The 17,837-nt window shown below is 37.2% G+C and overlaps 1 protein-coding gene and 1 long non-coding RNA gene across 3 annotated transcripts; both read left to right on the top strand.

The window, feature by feature from the left end:
* Positions 1-1,499: 1,499 nt before the first annotated feature.
* LOC124168851 lies at positions 1,500-3,349 on the top strand. The gene is made up of 3 exons (XR_006866992.1): positions 1,500-1,880; positions 2,482-2,628; positions 3,265-3,349. It is a non-coding gene; the product is annotated as an uncharacterized LOC124168851 (long non-coding RNA).
* Positions 3,350-5,777: 2,428 nt separating this feature from the next.
* On the top strand, positions 5,778-10,878 carry LOC124169164 (myb/SANT-like DNA-binding domain-containing protein 3). Of its 2 annotated transcripts, XM_046547674.1 has the most exons (3): positions 5,778-6,028; positions 9,733-10,125; positions 10,530-10,878. In XM_046547674.1, exons 1-3 carry the CDS (start codon positions 5,852-5,854, stop codon positions 10,536-10,538), a joined length of 579 nt encoding a protein of 192 aa, XP_046403630.1. In that variant the 5' UTR covers positions 5,778-5,851; the 3' UTR covers positions 10,539-10,878. The 2 variants fall into 2 exon arrangements, 1 of the variants encoding a protein (XP_046403630.1); XR_006867044.1 differs by lacking the exon at positions 9,733-10,125.
* Positions 10,879-17,837: the final 6,959 nt, after the last annotated feature.

The raw sequence follows: 17,837 nt of genomic DNA, 5'->3' as shown, positions 1-17,837 counted from the left end.
TCCCGCAGGTCTGGCAAGGAATTTGGGTTTACCAAATTTTTTTTTCAAAGTTTTTAATCATAATAACCACTTCTTTGTATAACCTCTGGCTTTCCTCTCTCTTTCTGTATTAATTCAAGGAATAGTATTTAGCCTCACCCTCCTCACTCAGTCATCAACATCAATTTGTCCACATTCTATTCCTCCCCCCCTTCGATTGACGCTTCTTCCCTTTTCCTCTCTGTTCTTCACCTTATCCTCCTAACCATATTTATCCAGCATTAAAATTGCATAAAAAAAATATAACTGGCAATCCTCACGCTCAAAACAGTGATGATTGTTGGCTGAATGATACTCCTTCATTATTCCTTAATGGACTTTGCAATGTGTACTACATATTTTTTAATATACTGAAAAATGTAAAGAAAAACTAAGAGAAGGTAAACAGCAGCTTTCAAAATCCAAAGATAAATAATGCGCGCAGCATCTCAGGCGGCACAGAATCCTCCGTATCTAATTCGTATGCAGATAGTATCCATTGACAAAAAGCGACGGAGCGGTAGTCAATGGATACTATCTGCATACGAATTAGATACGGAGGATTCTGTGCCGTCTGGGATAGAGATTGGCACACATATATTATAGGCATGAAAATGTTTCCAGAATGTGGCCAGAAAAACGAACAGTAAAGATAGCAAAAATGAGGTGGATCTCTTAATGACCAATGAGGTGTGCAGCCTTTGCAAAAGTTTTTGTGAACTATCCAGGATTAAAAATGAACTCCTCCATGGTGGGTAGGCCTACCTTCCATTGAGGGTCGTTGAAGGGTAGTGCTATCCACTGCCCACCCTTCAGCAATGTTAGAAAGGGTGTATTTTACAACATCTGAAAACCATACGTGGAGAAGTAGATGAAGGGTACGGCTGCCCTTAACAGAGGGTAGGTTACCCGCAATGTAGGGTAGACGAAGGGTAGTGCTACCCTTCCATTACCCTCAATGGAGGGTAGATGGATGGTAAGCTAAGGAGTTTGCATGAAGGTTATACCACTCCTGCGAGGAAGAAGGAATTCCTTATATATATATATATAAGGATCCCAGATAACACACACTTCTGTAATACAGCTGTAAGAATACACCAGTTATACATATGTATCTATACAGCTGTATTACACATGTATTACTCGCGTATTTTTACATGTGGAAATGATACACATGTAATACAGCTGTAAGAATACACCAGTTATACATATGTATCTATACAGCTGTATTACACATGTATTTTTCGTGTATTTCTACATGTGGAAATAATGTACATATGTAATACAGCTGTACGTATACACCAATTATACATATGTATTTATACAGCTGTATTACATGTGTATTTTTACATATGTACAAATACAGCTGAATTACACGAGTATGAAGTCATCATCGCCTCTAATATTCTTGAACAAATATTCAGGTAATAATCATTTCATAATAGGATTTATTTTCGATCTATAATTGTATTTAAAATGCCGGTACCCTTTTTGGAACCCATATTTAAATATGAACGCTGATGGTAATGTTTTGTTGTTAATTAATATGCTTAACGTACTATCCTGCGCCATGGCCTCCTGCGCTCAATCGCCATATTATTATTAGTCCTCTTTTTTTTCTCCGCACTCGTTGTTTACGTTGTGAAAGTTAATGTGGCCGGCTGTTGCTCGGCAAGATTTTCCGTTAATTGTAGAAGAAATACGGCACAATATGTTGTAGCTCGGCTCCTAATTGCTCCATTAGCACCAAGGACGTGTTTAAAAATTTTAGTTTCCCTCAAAATACTGAGAGAAGAGCGAAATGGCTTCAAATATGCCGCAGGGACAAGTGGCACCCGACAACGTCTTCCCGCTTGCGTGAGGTAAGTTTTTCTACACATAATGGTTCCTTGAATACAATTACCTTAAATTTTTAATAGTGTTGATCCACGTATTTCAATCATTTGGTTTGAACTGTGCACAAGTAGTAATTTTTAAAAATGTATTCCGGTTCAGATAATCCGGCAAGGTTCTTGACGAGTGTTTTAATGCTTCTTTGTTTTCTATTCATCAATAGAATGTGTGAAATTTTGTGATTAAAATACAATATTTAGTCTAGGTTGCTGAGATGATTGTCGTAGTGTTTACTAAGTACCAGAAAGTGTAACAATAACTTTTTAATGATGCTACTTCTGTATTCAATAAAAATATTTGTTTGTGTCAATGCCGGTATGAAGTAATCTTTCGGTCATTTACAACAAATAAAGGCAATTACGTTTTTTGACTAGAATATGCATATCCCAATACATATTAATGGATGAAACTTCGCTTTTCGTCGCTTTATTTGTGTGTTGTTCATGAGAAGATTGACTATCATATTTCGAAGTAGTATGAATGCTAAATTTTAAGATGCAATGAAAATCTCGACGAGTCGCTTTTGCGACGAATATTTTCCTTGATTCATTCCGAATTTTTTAATTCCAGTTTTGTATTAATAGGATTACATTCCTTCGGCTGGTTAAAACGGAAAAATACATCAACACCGAAATTTTGTCGTGGCCCAGGGCTGATGCTGCTGTCTGCTCCTGTGTACTTGAAATTTCAACATCTTTGGCCGAATAATTACTTGTGGTACGTATTCGAGCATAGTAACTAATTGTAAGATTTGAAATTTTACAGTTAATTAGGTTTTTTAAAAATGGTTTCAGTGATTATCAAAGAGGACGGTGCCATTCATGCCTAAAAATGTAGAGTCATTATAAAAATATGGCTTTGGAAAACTAGGAGTTTTTCATTATTTCTTCGTACATCATTATATTTCAAAACGTTATTGTCAGTGTATATTTTTCTAGGACTTATTGTTTTACTTATAGATTTCCTTTTACTAAGCCTATGTGTTTAAGTGTGCTTTTATAAATGCCATGTAAATAGTGATTGTGAAGAGTGGAAGCTTATTGTTAATGGTTAGATATAACTTATTCAAGACCTGATGTGGTGTTGTGTGAAAATATTATGGTTTTAATGATATTTTGGAGATTTCATGTGCAATTAAAACTTCTTAAGGCATTTCTTAGCGACATGTTGTGATAAACCTTGGATATTGTACTCCTAAATCCATTTATGGTGTTTATCCTTCCTTGTAGGGGGATTTTCTGCCATTTCATTTTGCATTGATCCTATATTCTAGTGATTAGTTATGTTTACCATTGGTATGCATTAATAAATTTGATTTGCATGATCACTTGCATGTTGTTGCTGCGAATGCAGGTTCCCAATTTTATGCATTGCTACTTCTGACCTGAAGATGCCAGCAGGATGGCTGGAGAAACTGTCGTCACCTATGGACAACTCAATGCGGAGGAATGCCCGGAAGCCAAGACTCTTATGATGTACCTACTTCAGTATATAATGAACTTTAAATTAATTGAAAATTTTCGAATGACAGAATATGCACAATTTGTGTGATATTTAATAATGTGTACATTGTACATTAAATGATAATTTTATATGAAAGAATTTGTATAGTTCCTGTTATATTTAATGATGTACATATTGTGCATTAAATGATAATTTTAAATGAAGGAATTTTTTGTCTTCACTATATTCTTAATTTGCATTACAAATGGTTATTGGATGCATTCCTTTCTCATGGAATTCAGGATTCCCAGCACGACATTCACTTTGTCATTGGTCAGGAATTGCTAGGATTGATTACTTCATTGTCCTAACCTCCACTCTTCCCTGTGCTAGTCCGCACTGCTTGATAACTCATCCTATGTACTTCCCTTTCTTTTATCTGTGAACTTCATAAAATGTTTTCCATTGAGAACTGTTCCATTTGCCCTTCAATCTTGCTATTCATGCACTCAGGGTTTTTCCAATCCATTTTATTCCTCTCTGGTATCTTATATGGTCCTCCTTTTTTACTACTCTGTAAAATTTGTTTCTGGCTGTCCATTTTATATTCTCAATGATGTTCGATCTTCAGGTTTTGAGGGCCATCACGTTTTATCAAGGAAGATTGAGGGCCTCTGCATTTGAACTAGTACAGCTGCTACTTAGAGTAGCTATGGTAAGATGATGTGTGATCAAGTGAAATTAGAAATACAGAGCATAAGTAAGGTTTAGTCAGATTAGTAATTTTTCCATTGACTGCATTTATAAGTCAGAGAAAATTCTTCTATTAATTCCCAGAGCAGCTAATATTAGAGGAATCAGCATGTTTAAGATAATGAGGTCAGCTAATGAATACTATTGAGCAAGAAACATAATTTAGATGTATCCATACATCGGATATACAGCTACATACATGTGTATATGTACATGTACAGCTGTAATACACGTGTATATGTACATATACAGCTGTAATACATGTGTATATGTACATATACAGCTGTAATACACATGTATATTAGCTGTATATGTACATATACAGCTGTAATACACGTGTATTACAGCTGTATTTTCCAGAAAAATACAGCTGTAATACATGTGTATTACAGCTGTATGGCAGGACTTTTGAGCTACTTTTACACGTGTAATACAGATGTATTACAGATGTATACATCAGCTATACACCATGTATAATGCATGTAATACAGCTGTATTACAGGTGTATTACATGTTTTGTGTTATCTGGGATAATATACTAATATAATGTTGCTACGGGTATATCACCATTGGTGGTGTGACATTTCCATACGACGTTTTGGTTTAGTGATGGATGTAATACAAATTATAGGTACAAGAAATCGCCGTGTACAGCTGTTTGAATGGGATGGTTATATACTCATTTTAAGGTGTTTTGCAATATTCCTTTTACAGGTACACCTCAGTAGAGTTCTAGAATATTGAATGATTTCTATATTTTCCTTTCAAGCTATCACTCGTTTCTTGTATTGAGCTCCAGTGCCTTTCCTCCTTGCTTTCGCTGCAGCTGCTTGAATGGGCGGCACTCCCCTTTAAGGTGTTTTTTTTCGGCGGTGGATTACGGTGCCTCTCTGGGCGAGCACCACTCTGGCGGGCTGTTCTAAGATTGAAGGAAGCACTTATAGAAGAAGCGAGGGGTGGTTATAGTATGGAGTAGTAAGATGTATTCGCTCCGCTCGTAAGAACTTCGAGGATAGCTTTCTTGGGAGTGGCATCGGCATGTCAAAAAGATGGGGTGGTACCATGCCGGTCCGGTACGATACAGGTCTTCCTTGTGCGTACAAGGAAGAACTGTATCATCATAGTCGCTCTTCCAGATCTCTCTTTCACAACAGAGGCCTTCGAAGGCCCAGTGGCGTAGCCAGGAATTTCGTTCAGGGGGGGGTCCAAAACCAGGGGGGGAATTTTTTTTTAATAGGGTACTAATTAATGGGTTTTAACCTTATTTCAATACTTTTCACAATCGAAAAAACTTCATATGCTAAGAAAATACTTTGTAATTCATGATTTTTTAATAATTTGTTTTCTTTTACTAAGTAAAATAATTGTGCTTTTATATTTCGGGGGGTCCGGAACCGCCCCTGGCTACACCACTGCGAAGGCCCCCTTCGTTAAGAACGCGATTACGTTCGCGAGACGACTTTCCTCTCCTTCGTCTCCTTTATATAAATAAGATATATATCTTATTCTCGTATTATTATCTTATAATCGTAAGATATATATCTTACGATTAAATTGAGGAGGGAAGAGCGACGGCTGTGATGCAAAAGGCCTCCTGAAGGAGGCCTTTTGATTCATTTTTGTCGTTCACGGAATGACCCGCTCCGAGATCCGTTCAACCAGCCAAACAAATACGAACCGTAACTCACCTTGCGTTCACATTCATTGCAAACAAAGTGTTCATATTATTATATTTAACGAATTAATGATTGCAAAAATGGAGCGGATGAACAGTGTAGAGAGAGATATTCTGATTAGTTTGATAATGAAATATAGGGACATTCTGGAAAATAAGAAGACGGATGCTGTGTCGGTTTCTGAAAAGGTACTATGCTGGAGAAAAATTGAAGATCTTTTCAATGCAAACGCCACCGTTCAGAAGGTAATAATCGAATAACATTGTGTTATACCACGGCCGTCTTTAAACAGGCCGGAGGGATGATATTTGGCAACAACGCGGAGGAGGCCTGTTTATTATTTGTTTATCATTCTACAACAGTGGACTCGTGGTGAATAAGATACTCGACATGACTCGTTTGAAGTTAATTTTCTTCCTCTAAACCCTATTTTTGCAGGAGATGACGTTAGAAGATTCATTTTTTTTTTAACCTATCATATTATCTGTAGTCGAAGGTAAGTTATTTATTTGTAAGTTGAAGCGTTGGAAGATGATGAGCTCATACTCAATCAGTTCGACCTCCTGGAAATTATGAGGAAACCAAAATTAATCACTGCCGAGGAATATTCGGGTCTCAATTACGTTTGTGGTATGCTGTCAGGAAGGCATTGCAGCACTTAACCATTGATATATGTGCATTTTCATGTATTTCATATGAGGGTAGTGAAGATTCCTATTTCAAAGACTTTACACGGCACACGGAATTGCACAATCTGACGTACGTGCGAAGGCGCAATCAAAATTTCGTCGTGTAAAGCGGTGAATTGCTACAACACATGCGAGAATGCAAGGACGCGAGACGGCAAAATAGCCCATGTTCTATTTTCGTTAGAACAGGGGCTATTTTGCCGTCTCTACTTACTACTTCCTCGGCACCACAGCCCGGTATGGGCTTTGGCCTCCGTCAAGACGCCTGTCCATTCTCTCCAGCTCTGCACTTTCTCCCGCCATCTGACAATCCTCATAGCCTTTATGCCTTCTTCCACATCCTCCATCCATCTTTTCCTCGGTCTTCCTCTTTTTCTCTTTCCATCCATATTTCCATGTAGAATCTTCTTAGGCATCCTTTCTTCACTCATTCTTTTTACATGACCTAGCCAAGCTAGCCGTTCGGTCTTCACAAATCTCACTATGTCTTCGCCTCGGATAATATTTTCTATTTCCTTATTTGTTCTTATCTTCCCATCTGTCACGGGACCATATATCTTTCGCAAAACCTTCCGTTCAAATATCCGCAGAGCTTGCTCGTTTCCAGCGGAGATGCTCCACGTTTCTGCTCCATATGTCACGACTGGTCTGATAAGTGTCTTATCGATCTTGAATTTCATCTCCTTAGATAGAAGAGTTGACTTCAGGAGCTTACTATTAGCAAAGTAAGCCCTGATTCCAGCCATTATCCTCTTGTTGATCTCTTCTGTCATTGAGTTCTTACAGTTTAAATTAGTACTGAGGTAGCTGAAATATTTTACATTTTCAAAGTTGTACTGCCCAAATGTAACGTTTTGAGTCCATCTTCTGTCTTCCGTGGTCTACATTTTCATGTATTTCGTTTTTCTCTCATTGATTCTGAGCCCTATATTCTTACTCTTCTGTTCTAAGATTTTGAATATTTCTTTCAGAGAATCCATATTCCGTGCCATTAGAACAATGTCGTCGGCATAGGCACATGCCTGTGTAGATTTATGCACAATTGTCCCCTCTAACCCCAGTTCTTTCATGGGTTCATGTATAGACAGATTAAATAGTACTGCTGATAGAGAATCTCCTTGTCTTACTCCAGTTGTTACCTTAAATTCTTCACTAGTCTTGCCCCCGATATAGGCCTTAGCTTGAGATCCTTCCATAGTCATATTTACCAACTTAATTAGTTTTTTTGGTATTCCAAATCCCTCCAATGCCTTCAACATTTTTCTTCTATTGACACTATCAAAAGCTTGCTGGAAATCAATGAAAAGCATATGTAGGTCAATGTTGTACTCATAACATTTCTCCATGCATTGTCTCATCACAAAGATTTGGTCGGTTGTTCCTCTTCCCGGCCTGAATCCACATTGGTATTCACCAAGGATTACTTCAGCATACGCGTTAAGTCTCCTCTGCAGTATACAAGAAAGTATCTTATAATTGACATTTAGTTATGTGATTCCCCTATAGTGGCTGCATTGCAATTTATCTCCCTTCTTGAATATATGGGCAAATTAAACCAATCTTCCATTTCTCAGGCATCTCTTCTTTCACCCATATTTCACATATCAGTCTATGTAGGTTCTTTGTTAAATTTTTTCCTCCATACTTGATTAACTCCGGTACAATTTGATCTTCCCCTGGAGCTCTCCCATTCCGCTGCCGTTTTAACGACTCCTCCACCTCAATTGATGGCCTACTAATATTGGTGTCCACCCTCATGTCCAACATTTCTCCATCATCCTCATCTTCCTGATCTATCTCATTGACATTCAGCAATTCCTTAAAGTACTCGGCCCATCTTACCATTACTTCTTCCTCTGTTCCAACCAACCTCCCATTCTTATCGTTACATGTGTTTGTTCTTGGTTGAAATTTATTTGTCATCCGTTTGATTGCCTGGTATAACTTTCTACTTTCATTTTGTGTGTTCAGTTCCTCAATCTTTTCCACATACCCTTTTAAGTAATGTTTTTTTCTTTTTTCGTACTTTTTTATTTGCTTGTCATCTGCTTTCTTTATAACTTTCGACATTTTGTCCTGTCTCTTTCTGGATGGTGTTCCTTCGATCTATATTCTTCCTTTCTATAGCTTTTCTGCACTCATTATCAAACGATTCTTCAATCCTTGTTCTCTTTCTTTCTCCTATGGTCTCCTTTGCAGCCTCTTCCATAGCCTTCTTTATATTAAGCCATTTTCTCTCTACCGAGTCATTTACACTCAGGTTCTCTGCTCCTTCTTCTAGTTTCTTACCCAGGATTTCCTGGTATTGGGCTACAATTTTGCCGTCTCGCATCTGTTCTAGCAATTCACCGCTTTACACGACGCAATTTTGATTGCGCCTTCGCACGTACGTCAGATTGCGCAATTCTGTGTACCGTGTAAAACGGACTTATTTCTCCTATGTCTGTAATAAGTGTTGGTCTTCATGCATTGGCCATTATGATGACTCTAGCAGAACCAAAGTATGAGGCTACATTTCTTAAAATTATCTTCCTTGACGATATTTTAAGGGATTTATGAAGACAGCTGTTTTCAGTGCAATGTACCGAACAGTTATTTTTTTGCAAGATTTATTAAAACTCTGACAAATGTATTTCTAAGTAATTATACTACAGTGAGGAATAACAGATTGGATGTCGCTAGACACACTTCCAATAAGAGAAAATGCTCGACAATTATGCGACTGCTTTCAATTCGGTGACTATATATTTCAATAAAATCATCTGTTTTATACATGACTAATTTGTATCATTCCTGTCTGCTCCTGCTTAACAATCAGCAATGGATGCACGATTATCCCGTGGTAAGTAAAACAGCAGTTTTTAGTGGATTTCCTTGCCGCAAAGCGATTTCTTTTGCCGATATTCTACGCCGAAACAATAGACTTGGTCGCAGGTGAGAGCAATCCCGCAGGCCTCCTAGATGACGGGCGCGCGACGTTGCCACATCGGTCACTCCGGCCTGTTTAAAGACGGCCGTGGTTATACACTTCCTTTCCGACGTAGCGGTTTAGTTCATTTATTATTGCTGTGGTCTTTTTTACACTGTAAGAAACGCAGCACGTTTCCTTCAATTATTATAATTTGCTTAAAAAATCGTGTTTATGATTGAAATATGATTTTACGAAACATGAGGCATGTGAATTTTGCGAATGTGGAAATCTATTTATTTATATGCCTAGCGCCGATTTGTTAAAATAAAGGAGAAATCAATTTCATTAGCGGCAGTGGAAGCAACTAAGGAAGGCGTGGGATAATATCAAGACTAAGCGTAAGAGAATGCAGGCACAGGAAACCCAACGGAAATTGGCCACTGGAGATGCGCCAAGTACTCCGCCAGTGGAAGACTCAAATCCTGAGCTGGATATAGCCATTCCCTCGACAGCAGAGGTGGAGCTAGCAGCAGCCAACAGCAGCCAAGACCAGCAGAGGCTGTGCCACGATCTCCAGGTGAAAAAACTGCAGGAAGAAATGTCTGCCGCCAGGGAGAGGCATGAGATGCAGATGGAGATCTTAAGGCTGCAACTAAGGCAACAGGAGCAGGCTCTGGTCCAACAAGTCAAGCTGGATGAGGTTAAATTAAAAATTGAAGAGGAAAAGTTGCTCCAACTGATGGTTTGTTGCGCTGGTATATTAAATTTAAAAGCTAGAATAAAAAAATGGCCACATACCAACTTCATTGCAATAATTAGCAATACATTATGGAAATATTACTACTTCATCGTATTAAACGATTTTTGCAAACTTTTAAATGACAAAAAAAATCCATCAATTGTCAATTATAACTCTGCAAGTGTGTAAATTAAGTGAGGATAATATTTGATTTAAAGTGAAATACATATCTAGATGTTTAACCTACGGACCTATATGACCCAGAAGGCAAATATTTAACGGCTAACTCTTCATCATCAAGAAATGACATCTATGCCTCACTTAGATACATTTATTTTATGCTATTCAATAGTAACTAAGTTGCAAATATTAATATTTTAGCTAATATATAGTTCTCTCAATTTTAGAGACAGTAGCTGCTCCTGTGTTGCCACATCTGCCTGGTTGGTTCCACTCTCCTGCCCTGTGTCTCCCTCTCTCTGTATTGCATTTCGTTGATGGTTTTCCTGTGGATCATGGCATTCCAGCTCAGGATGGGGTTCTCCTTGGGTTTCCTGTTACCTGCATTCTCTTCCCACGCCTTCCTTAGTTGCTAATGTCTAGCTTCGTACAGTCTCAGCAATTTTCACAGCATTTGTTTTGTTATGTTAAAGAGTGTCCCTATAATTCATGAACAAACTAACCAGCAATCAGCTGTAAATATAAATGAATATAAATGTGCTACTGTATATAAAATTGTAAATATTTTTAAATGATAAATATAATTAATTCTAAATAAACTTTAATTAGTTAAGCATTATTTTATTTTTATTAGAACAGTGTAATGACTGTGTGTCATATTGTGTATTTATTTTTTGTAATGTGTATGATGAAGAGTCAGATATTTTCAATGTGCATGGTATGTTTTGGTCCCAAGGTTGTCAGACGATCCTTTGAGTCTTGTCACCATATTTGTCAAAGGCAAGGGTTCCCACTCATAAATTTAGGTCATCGGTCGTCGAGGCATATGTAGTCAGCGTCTCCTCAACTAGTCATTAATGTCTAAATTTTCTGTACATATGGCCATTGTCTGGCTGACGAAGATGGGTTGCTCATTTCCTAGTGTGGGTCGAGTCAAGCCACCCTTCTCCTGGTCTTGGAGGTGTTGACCTGTGCCCTGACGACACGAGCGCGGGAATTTGGGCAGTCTGTGGGTAGACAAGAGCGATGGGGTGTGCTGCCCATCGCAGTTACATTTGTAAACTCATCACCAACCTCAGTCATTAAACTTCTCTGAGATCTGCTTCGCATGGATTTCAATTCTTTGGTGCCCTAAACCCGATTCCGGGTGACGCAGCCACTCGAGTCTCCCTCCTTGATCACGACAACAGCTCTGGCCTCATTGACATTTCAAATTGGATTCTACATAACTGCATTGATTTATTCAAAGCTTTCTATGGGCAGTGAGGTGACTAGGGATATGCTTCAGGAGTAGGATGGCCTGGGGTGGATAGGGCTGTGCGAGACTCAACCACCTGAGAGTTTCTGCGGTCGAGACGAGAATTTCATTTCTCAGCATTGTCGGGACGAGACTCTCGGTGCGGCGAGAGTCTCACCTGGATTGAGAGTCTTGACAAGAGTCGAGAAGTCTCACCCCTTCGAGATTTCTCGACACCGGTCGAGACTCCCGGCTCCTCGAAAAAAATAAAACTTTCTATTTTAGACATTGAAATTAATTTAAAAAAAAGATTATTTTAAGGCATGTTATATATGTATTTCCAAAACCAAAAATTTTGTAATATAAGATCGACATTGACAACTTTAGCACATTTTATTATTTAATTAACCAAAATTGACGGGTTACTATGAACCTTAGTTACCATAAGTAAACATTGCAAAAAGAATTATATAAAATTCTATAGAATTAGACTATGATCTCTTCTTTTTTGTAAATTTACAAGTGAATGTTTATTTTTTATTATATTACTATAACAAGAAACATTGATGTAACCATTAAACTTGCCTGTGTATCAAAATTATATGCTCAATTTCATTTTAAGCCCTGATAATGGTTTTTAAATAAACAGAAACATCGGCAAAATTTCAATTTAAAAACCTACACTCCAAGATTCAAATTTAATATGAAATATTGAGGTCAGGCAAAGGAAATAATTTTTTTTCCAAATCTATCGTTGGGAACTCTATAAGCATCATGCACACTCTTTAAAAAATTGGATGCAGAGGGTAAATCATTAAATAAAATATTTTTATTATGTGAATAAATCCATAAAAGTCGAAAGGGATACCTTAGTAAACTCTATCATTAATTGATTGCGGTATTCATCGGAAATTCTCGCCTTGCCCGAGAGTATCGACCGTTGTCGAGAAATCTCGAAGGGGTGAGACTTCTCGACTCTCGTCAAGACTCTTGCTGCGCCGAGAGTCTCGTCCCGACAATGCCGAGAAATGAAATTCTTGTCTCGGCGGTCGAGATGAGATTCTGGCTCAGCACTAGGGGTGGAACCCCCCACGTACTAGGTCTAGGAAAAAAATGACATGACTGGATATACATTTCACATCATTTTGGCACTAAAAATTTAACTTAAATCAGATGCAGTTATTATATGTCAAAACTAGACAATGGCTTTAAATATTTTTTTTATTTCTCTAAGTCTTTGGGGGAATCTATACCCCTCATCCCCCATAGTTACGCCTCTGCTCATGGGCATAAAATCAATCTTCTGAGCAAATAAAATGTTATCTGGGGGTGATGCAATACATAATGACAAACAATATAACAGGGGAACAGTGAAGTAGTATTTTCTGCACAGCTGGGCATTTTATAATAATATTAATATTTATTTGCCCAAAGGACACATTATATCATGATACAATCATAACACAAGTATATAGGGCACGTCAAAATTAACAAATTCACATAAAAAAATGTTACATATTGTTAATGCTTTAATGTTATAACTTGCATTAGCATTAGTTTCATGTTAAATATAAGAATTTGTCAACCATGTATGTTTCAAATTGCAATACTTAAGGAAACTTTGGATGAAGATACTTGAATTTCCTGAAAAATTATAAAACAGTAAAAAAAAACTTAAAATAGTCAACAGATGAATATTGTAAATATATGGCCTAACCAATTGGCAAGTTAGATGGTGAAGTTTAGTCTGTGATAAATTTGCCGCTGGAAATGTATGCAGGATGAGAGACAAGGTTGGGGAACTGTGGTGTTTACCATCAACCAGGAAATTTTCTAAACCACTGATTTAACCATGGTCATAATATATGGACCATGAATTATATATAAGGACCATGGATTTAATATATCGCTAGGATTTTCATGGGCACACCTCGTAACCCTCAACTTGAGAGTTACCATTGGAGGTCAAATGAATGAAAAGCATGATAAAAAGACATTGTAATTTGCTTGAAAACCTTTAAAACCAACAGGATTAAACCGTAGTTATCATGACAGTCGTCTGTGGCATTTAACCACCTCATGAAGTGAGATGGAAGTGTAAGAATGTGGGCACAGTAGGGCGAAAGGATGCATAGGGTAATAAATAATTAATATAAAAATAATAAAACTAAGGGGGCAAGGGAGGCTTGGTGGAAAAGACAGTGCGAGGGAATGGAAAAGTTTCAGAAGGAAGGAGAAGTAGGCATTGCATGTGTCCTTTGGAGGTCAAAAATTGACAAGATGGAAATGTTTAATGCTCCACTGTTTTGGGCAACCTAAAATACCTTTCGTTTGGGGGGGGGTGAATTTGCAGATATTCTTGCACACACATCGGAGAACTTAAACCATGTCTTGACCTCTGGAGGTCAACAATTTAACACCATGGATATGTAGACCACGTCACTCACTTGGTCACCATTTAAAACCTTTGGCTGGGATAATAGTTTCCCTGATGTTTTAAAACATACCTCTATGACCTTTGTCTCCTCATTATGACCTTCGGAGGTCAAAAAATCAACAAAATAGATCTGCAAACTACAAAACCGACTTGGGCACACTTCAAAACATATGATTCGACACGTTGGTTGTCATGATGGCCCGACGTTTGCCTCTATGACCTTTGACCTCAATATTAGCCTTGCAGGTAAATTAGCAGATAGGATGAGTATTTGGAAAATACCACTGACTTTGGCACCCTTAAAAGCCCATGGAATGACACAATTGCTAGTATGCTATAGTCTATTTGCCACCCCTATGAACTTGATTGTGACCTTAATAGGCCAACGGTTGAAATTTCGTAAATATAAGTACTTTTTTCTATCTCGAATTTTTTAGCATTGAAACCCCATAAAGCAAATTTAAGGTCATTGTGAGGTCAAATATGGTCAAATGATCAAATTTGTAAAATTTTGCTTTCACTAAACAAAATTTAGGACCTTTCACCATATTCATAAGTACATGTAATTGCCGTGAACGGCTGTTTCAATGTGATGGCTATTCTGCTTAAGGTATTTCTTAATATTCCTTTTATAGGTACACTCAAAGACACAACCCTAGTAGCACAAGAAATGTTGAGCATATGCTCAGGTTATTTCAGGGAAATATGTTTTGTACACAACATGAGCATATGCTTAAAATATGTTCAACATATGTTTAAAGCCACATGTTTTCAACATATGCTCGACATATTTCCAGCATATGTTCCGACGATGTGTTGAGCATATTTTCATAGAAATATGCTCCACATGTGTTCAACGAAATATGTTGAGCATATGTGCGTAGACATATGCTCCACATGTGTTCAACGAAATATGTTGAGTATATATACGTAGACATATGCTCCACATGTGTTCAACGAAATATGTTGAGCATATTTTCAAGAAAATATCTATGCGTTCTGAGAAATATTTCGTCAACAAATCAGCGATCAGGATTAGAATACTGCATGCTAGTTTTATAATTAATATAAAGGAATACATCTTGTTCTAGTTTATTCTAATTCAAGTATATCAATTCATAATTTTAACACTTTTAAAATAATTGAAGAGCGAGACGCATGCGTCGACGTTGTTGTGTGTGTTCATGTTGCTATGATTTCATTGCTCAAATCGCACGTTGGGAAACTATAACTTATACAAGAGGAGAGAGCCCAGTTACCTCGGAATCATCTAGAAGCATGAAATGTAAGTACATTGGCAGATAAATATATGAAATTACTATTTTACAATCAGTACTAACTGTTCTTGTGTGATATCGTAAAAGTTCTCAATGGCTATGTTTATGATCTGATGAATGTATGATATTACTATTTTAGTTCTAACTGTTCTAGTGTAGTATGGTAAAAGTTCTCGATGGCTATTTGTGAACTGAATTGTGGTCGTAAATGCCGTATTAAGTTATTCCTGCCCAATATAAATACTTGGATCGAATATGATGCTTGTAACCGAGTGAGTGCGAAAATGTTCGATCAAAATCAATCATAGCCACAATAAAATGTGAAGGAAGTAATAAATTCTTGGTCAAGGCTTAGAGCCTGTTCTAATTTCGTTTGTGAATCTATTCATAAACTCTTTTTTTGTTCATGCGAATATTGTAACAAGGCCATAAAATTATGATAACTGCACCATTTCATGAATGCGAATCTGGATGATGACTTAGCCCTCTCTTTCATGGTATCATTTTGAGGCATAATTAACTAATTTGTAGCCAAGTATCATTAACGAACTTATTTTGTGAATAATTGTCGCAGCGAAGTGCTAACAGTTAATATGAGTAGTCTCGACTAGGAATCGTGTTAACACAGTTGCACCATGAGATGAGGGAACGAAGCAAAGAAGGCATAGGTTACCCTTGGAGATGGCTCAAAAGGTGTGCATGATACGTACTGTCGTTAGTTTTTCCATCAGATTAATAAAAAAATTACTTTAGCACTTAGGCGATTCACTCAGAAGTAAGGGGACAAAAATAATCGAGTTGATTTGCAGTATCTACAGTATTCCTGTGGTTCGTGCCTCAAATACTAACCAAATCTGGCATATATATATTGCTTGGGTTTCACGGATTTCAAGACATACACCATATGCCCATTGGTATTTATAATTTCATGGACATTAGAGACCAAAGTCACATAATGTGTATATCTTAAGCGATTTTTTATGGAATAGATATAAGGCACCACATTATAGTGGAATTAAATTTAATGTTGTCAATCGAACCGTTTGTTCTGCTAAACATGATATTCTCAGGTTCATCATAATTTTCTTGCTTTCCATATTTCATTGCATATTTTAAGCAATGCAAAATCTGTTAATGAGAAATGTCTGTTTAGTCATGCAAAAAAATGACATTTTTATTTTTTAAAGAACTTCACCCTCTTGCATGGAAAGGAATCGGTGTCTTAAAATGTTCATGACCTCACTAATCTATTAGTATTATCTTCATCTAGCACTCAATAATTGTATTATGATGATGGACTTACATGGAAATGTATTGTAGGATTATTGATATTTAAGACCAATGTATATACACTAGCTGACATGAATAAATTTTACACTACATATTGTGTGAACTTATGATGCAATACTTCCCTTACTGCTACTTCCTCTCCTTAGTCTGACACATGCAAATTTTAAATTTTACAACTTAATGTTAATTTACCATTCATGAAAGATTTCAATATTCACTATTTTCAGGTTAAAGAAGTAATAATTTTCTGCTGTTTGTGCTTGTTTAGTGGATAAATATTGATTTCTGTTTATTTTAATCTACAGATGCTCTCCACTCTTGTCTTATGTTTAGCAGTGCTGATAAATGTGCCTTTCTTGAGTTAACTGGGGAGTGGCTACGACGGTCGTGCTGCCTGAAGAAGACTGAGAGAAATCAAGGAAAAGAATAGGCTTGAAATATTTGTTGATAATGTTAAATGCTTATGTTTTTTTATTAGAATAAATCTACTTCATTATCAAATTGCAGAACTATGTCATACTTGATTCTCCTATTATATCCTATGTAATCCATTATCTACCAATTGATTATATATTCCGTAGGAGCTCCATCAAAGGATAAAGTGGCAGTAGACTTTAATAATTACAAATAATTTGGGCTAAAGCATTAGTGGCTCATGATACGACCTATGTATCAATATTCTTATTAATGTTACTAAAACATGCCTTAACCCTTTTCCTTGTTCGTTCAATCTTTCGTACGTTGTAATCTAGCAGTGTGGAGTGTACCCAAGTAACATTGACCGTTGGGCCTCTGTTGGGGAACCGTAGTCACGGTTGGCTCATTGTGGGTGGATATGCCAACCAAATTCCGCTGTTGGCCCAACGCAGATATTGTTCGTTGGCCCAACGAAACGGTTTATGCTGTTGGCCCTACGGAAATCCCCAACGATGGCCCTACGAAATGGATTATCGTTGGGCCACCGTTGGGACATCATACCATTTCCTCAATTTCCACCATGAGCGCTGCAAACAAAATTCTGACAAGATCTTCAACGTAGAGATGGGCAAAATTCTATTGTAATCGATTTATCGTATCAAATGGTTATCGGATCGGTAGCATCTATTCATTAAAAAATAGGGATGGCATAATCGATTCCTTTGACAGTCAGTGCTACCGACTATGTGCAGGCAGAATAATTATTTTACCTTTGATGTATCCAATTATACTCCAAGTTGATACAATCAAATGAAGATAATGCCAAACAAATGGTAAGCTTTACCTCATCTCTCATCATATCATAATGCATCCGATT

The sequence above is a fragment of the Ischnura elegans genome, chromosome 12 (genome assembly GCF_921293095.1).
Source record: "Ischnura elegans chromosome 12, ioIscEleg1.1, whole genome shotgun sequence".
Taxonomy (NCBI): Eukaryota; Metazoa; Arthropoda; class Insecta; order Odonata; family Coenagrionidae; genus Ischnura; species Ischnura elegans.
This window is presented reverse-complemented; position numbering and strand designations above follow the sequence as displayed.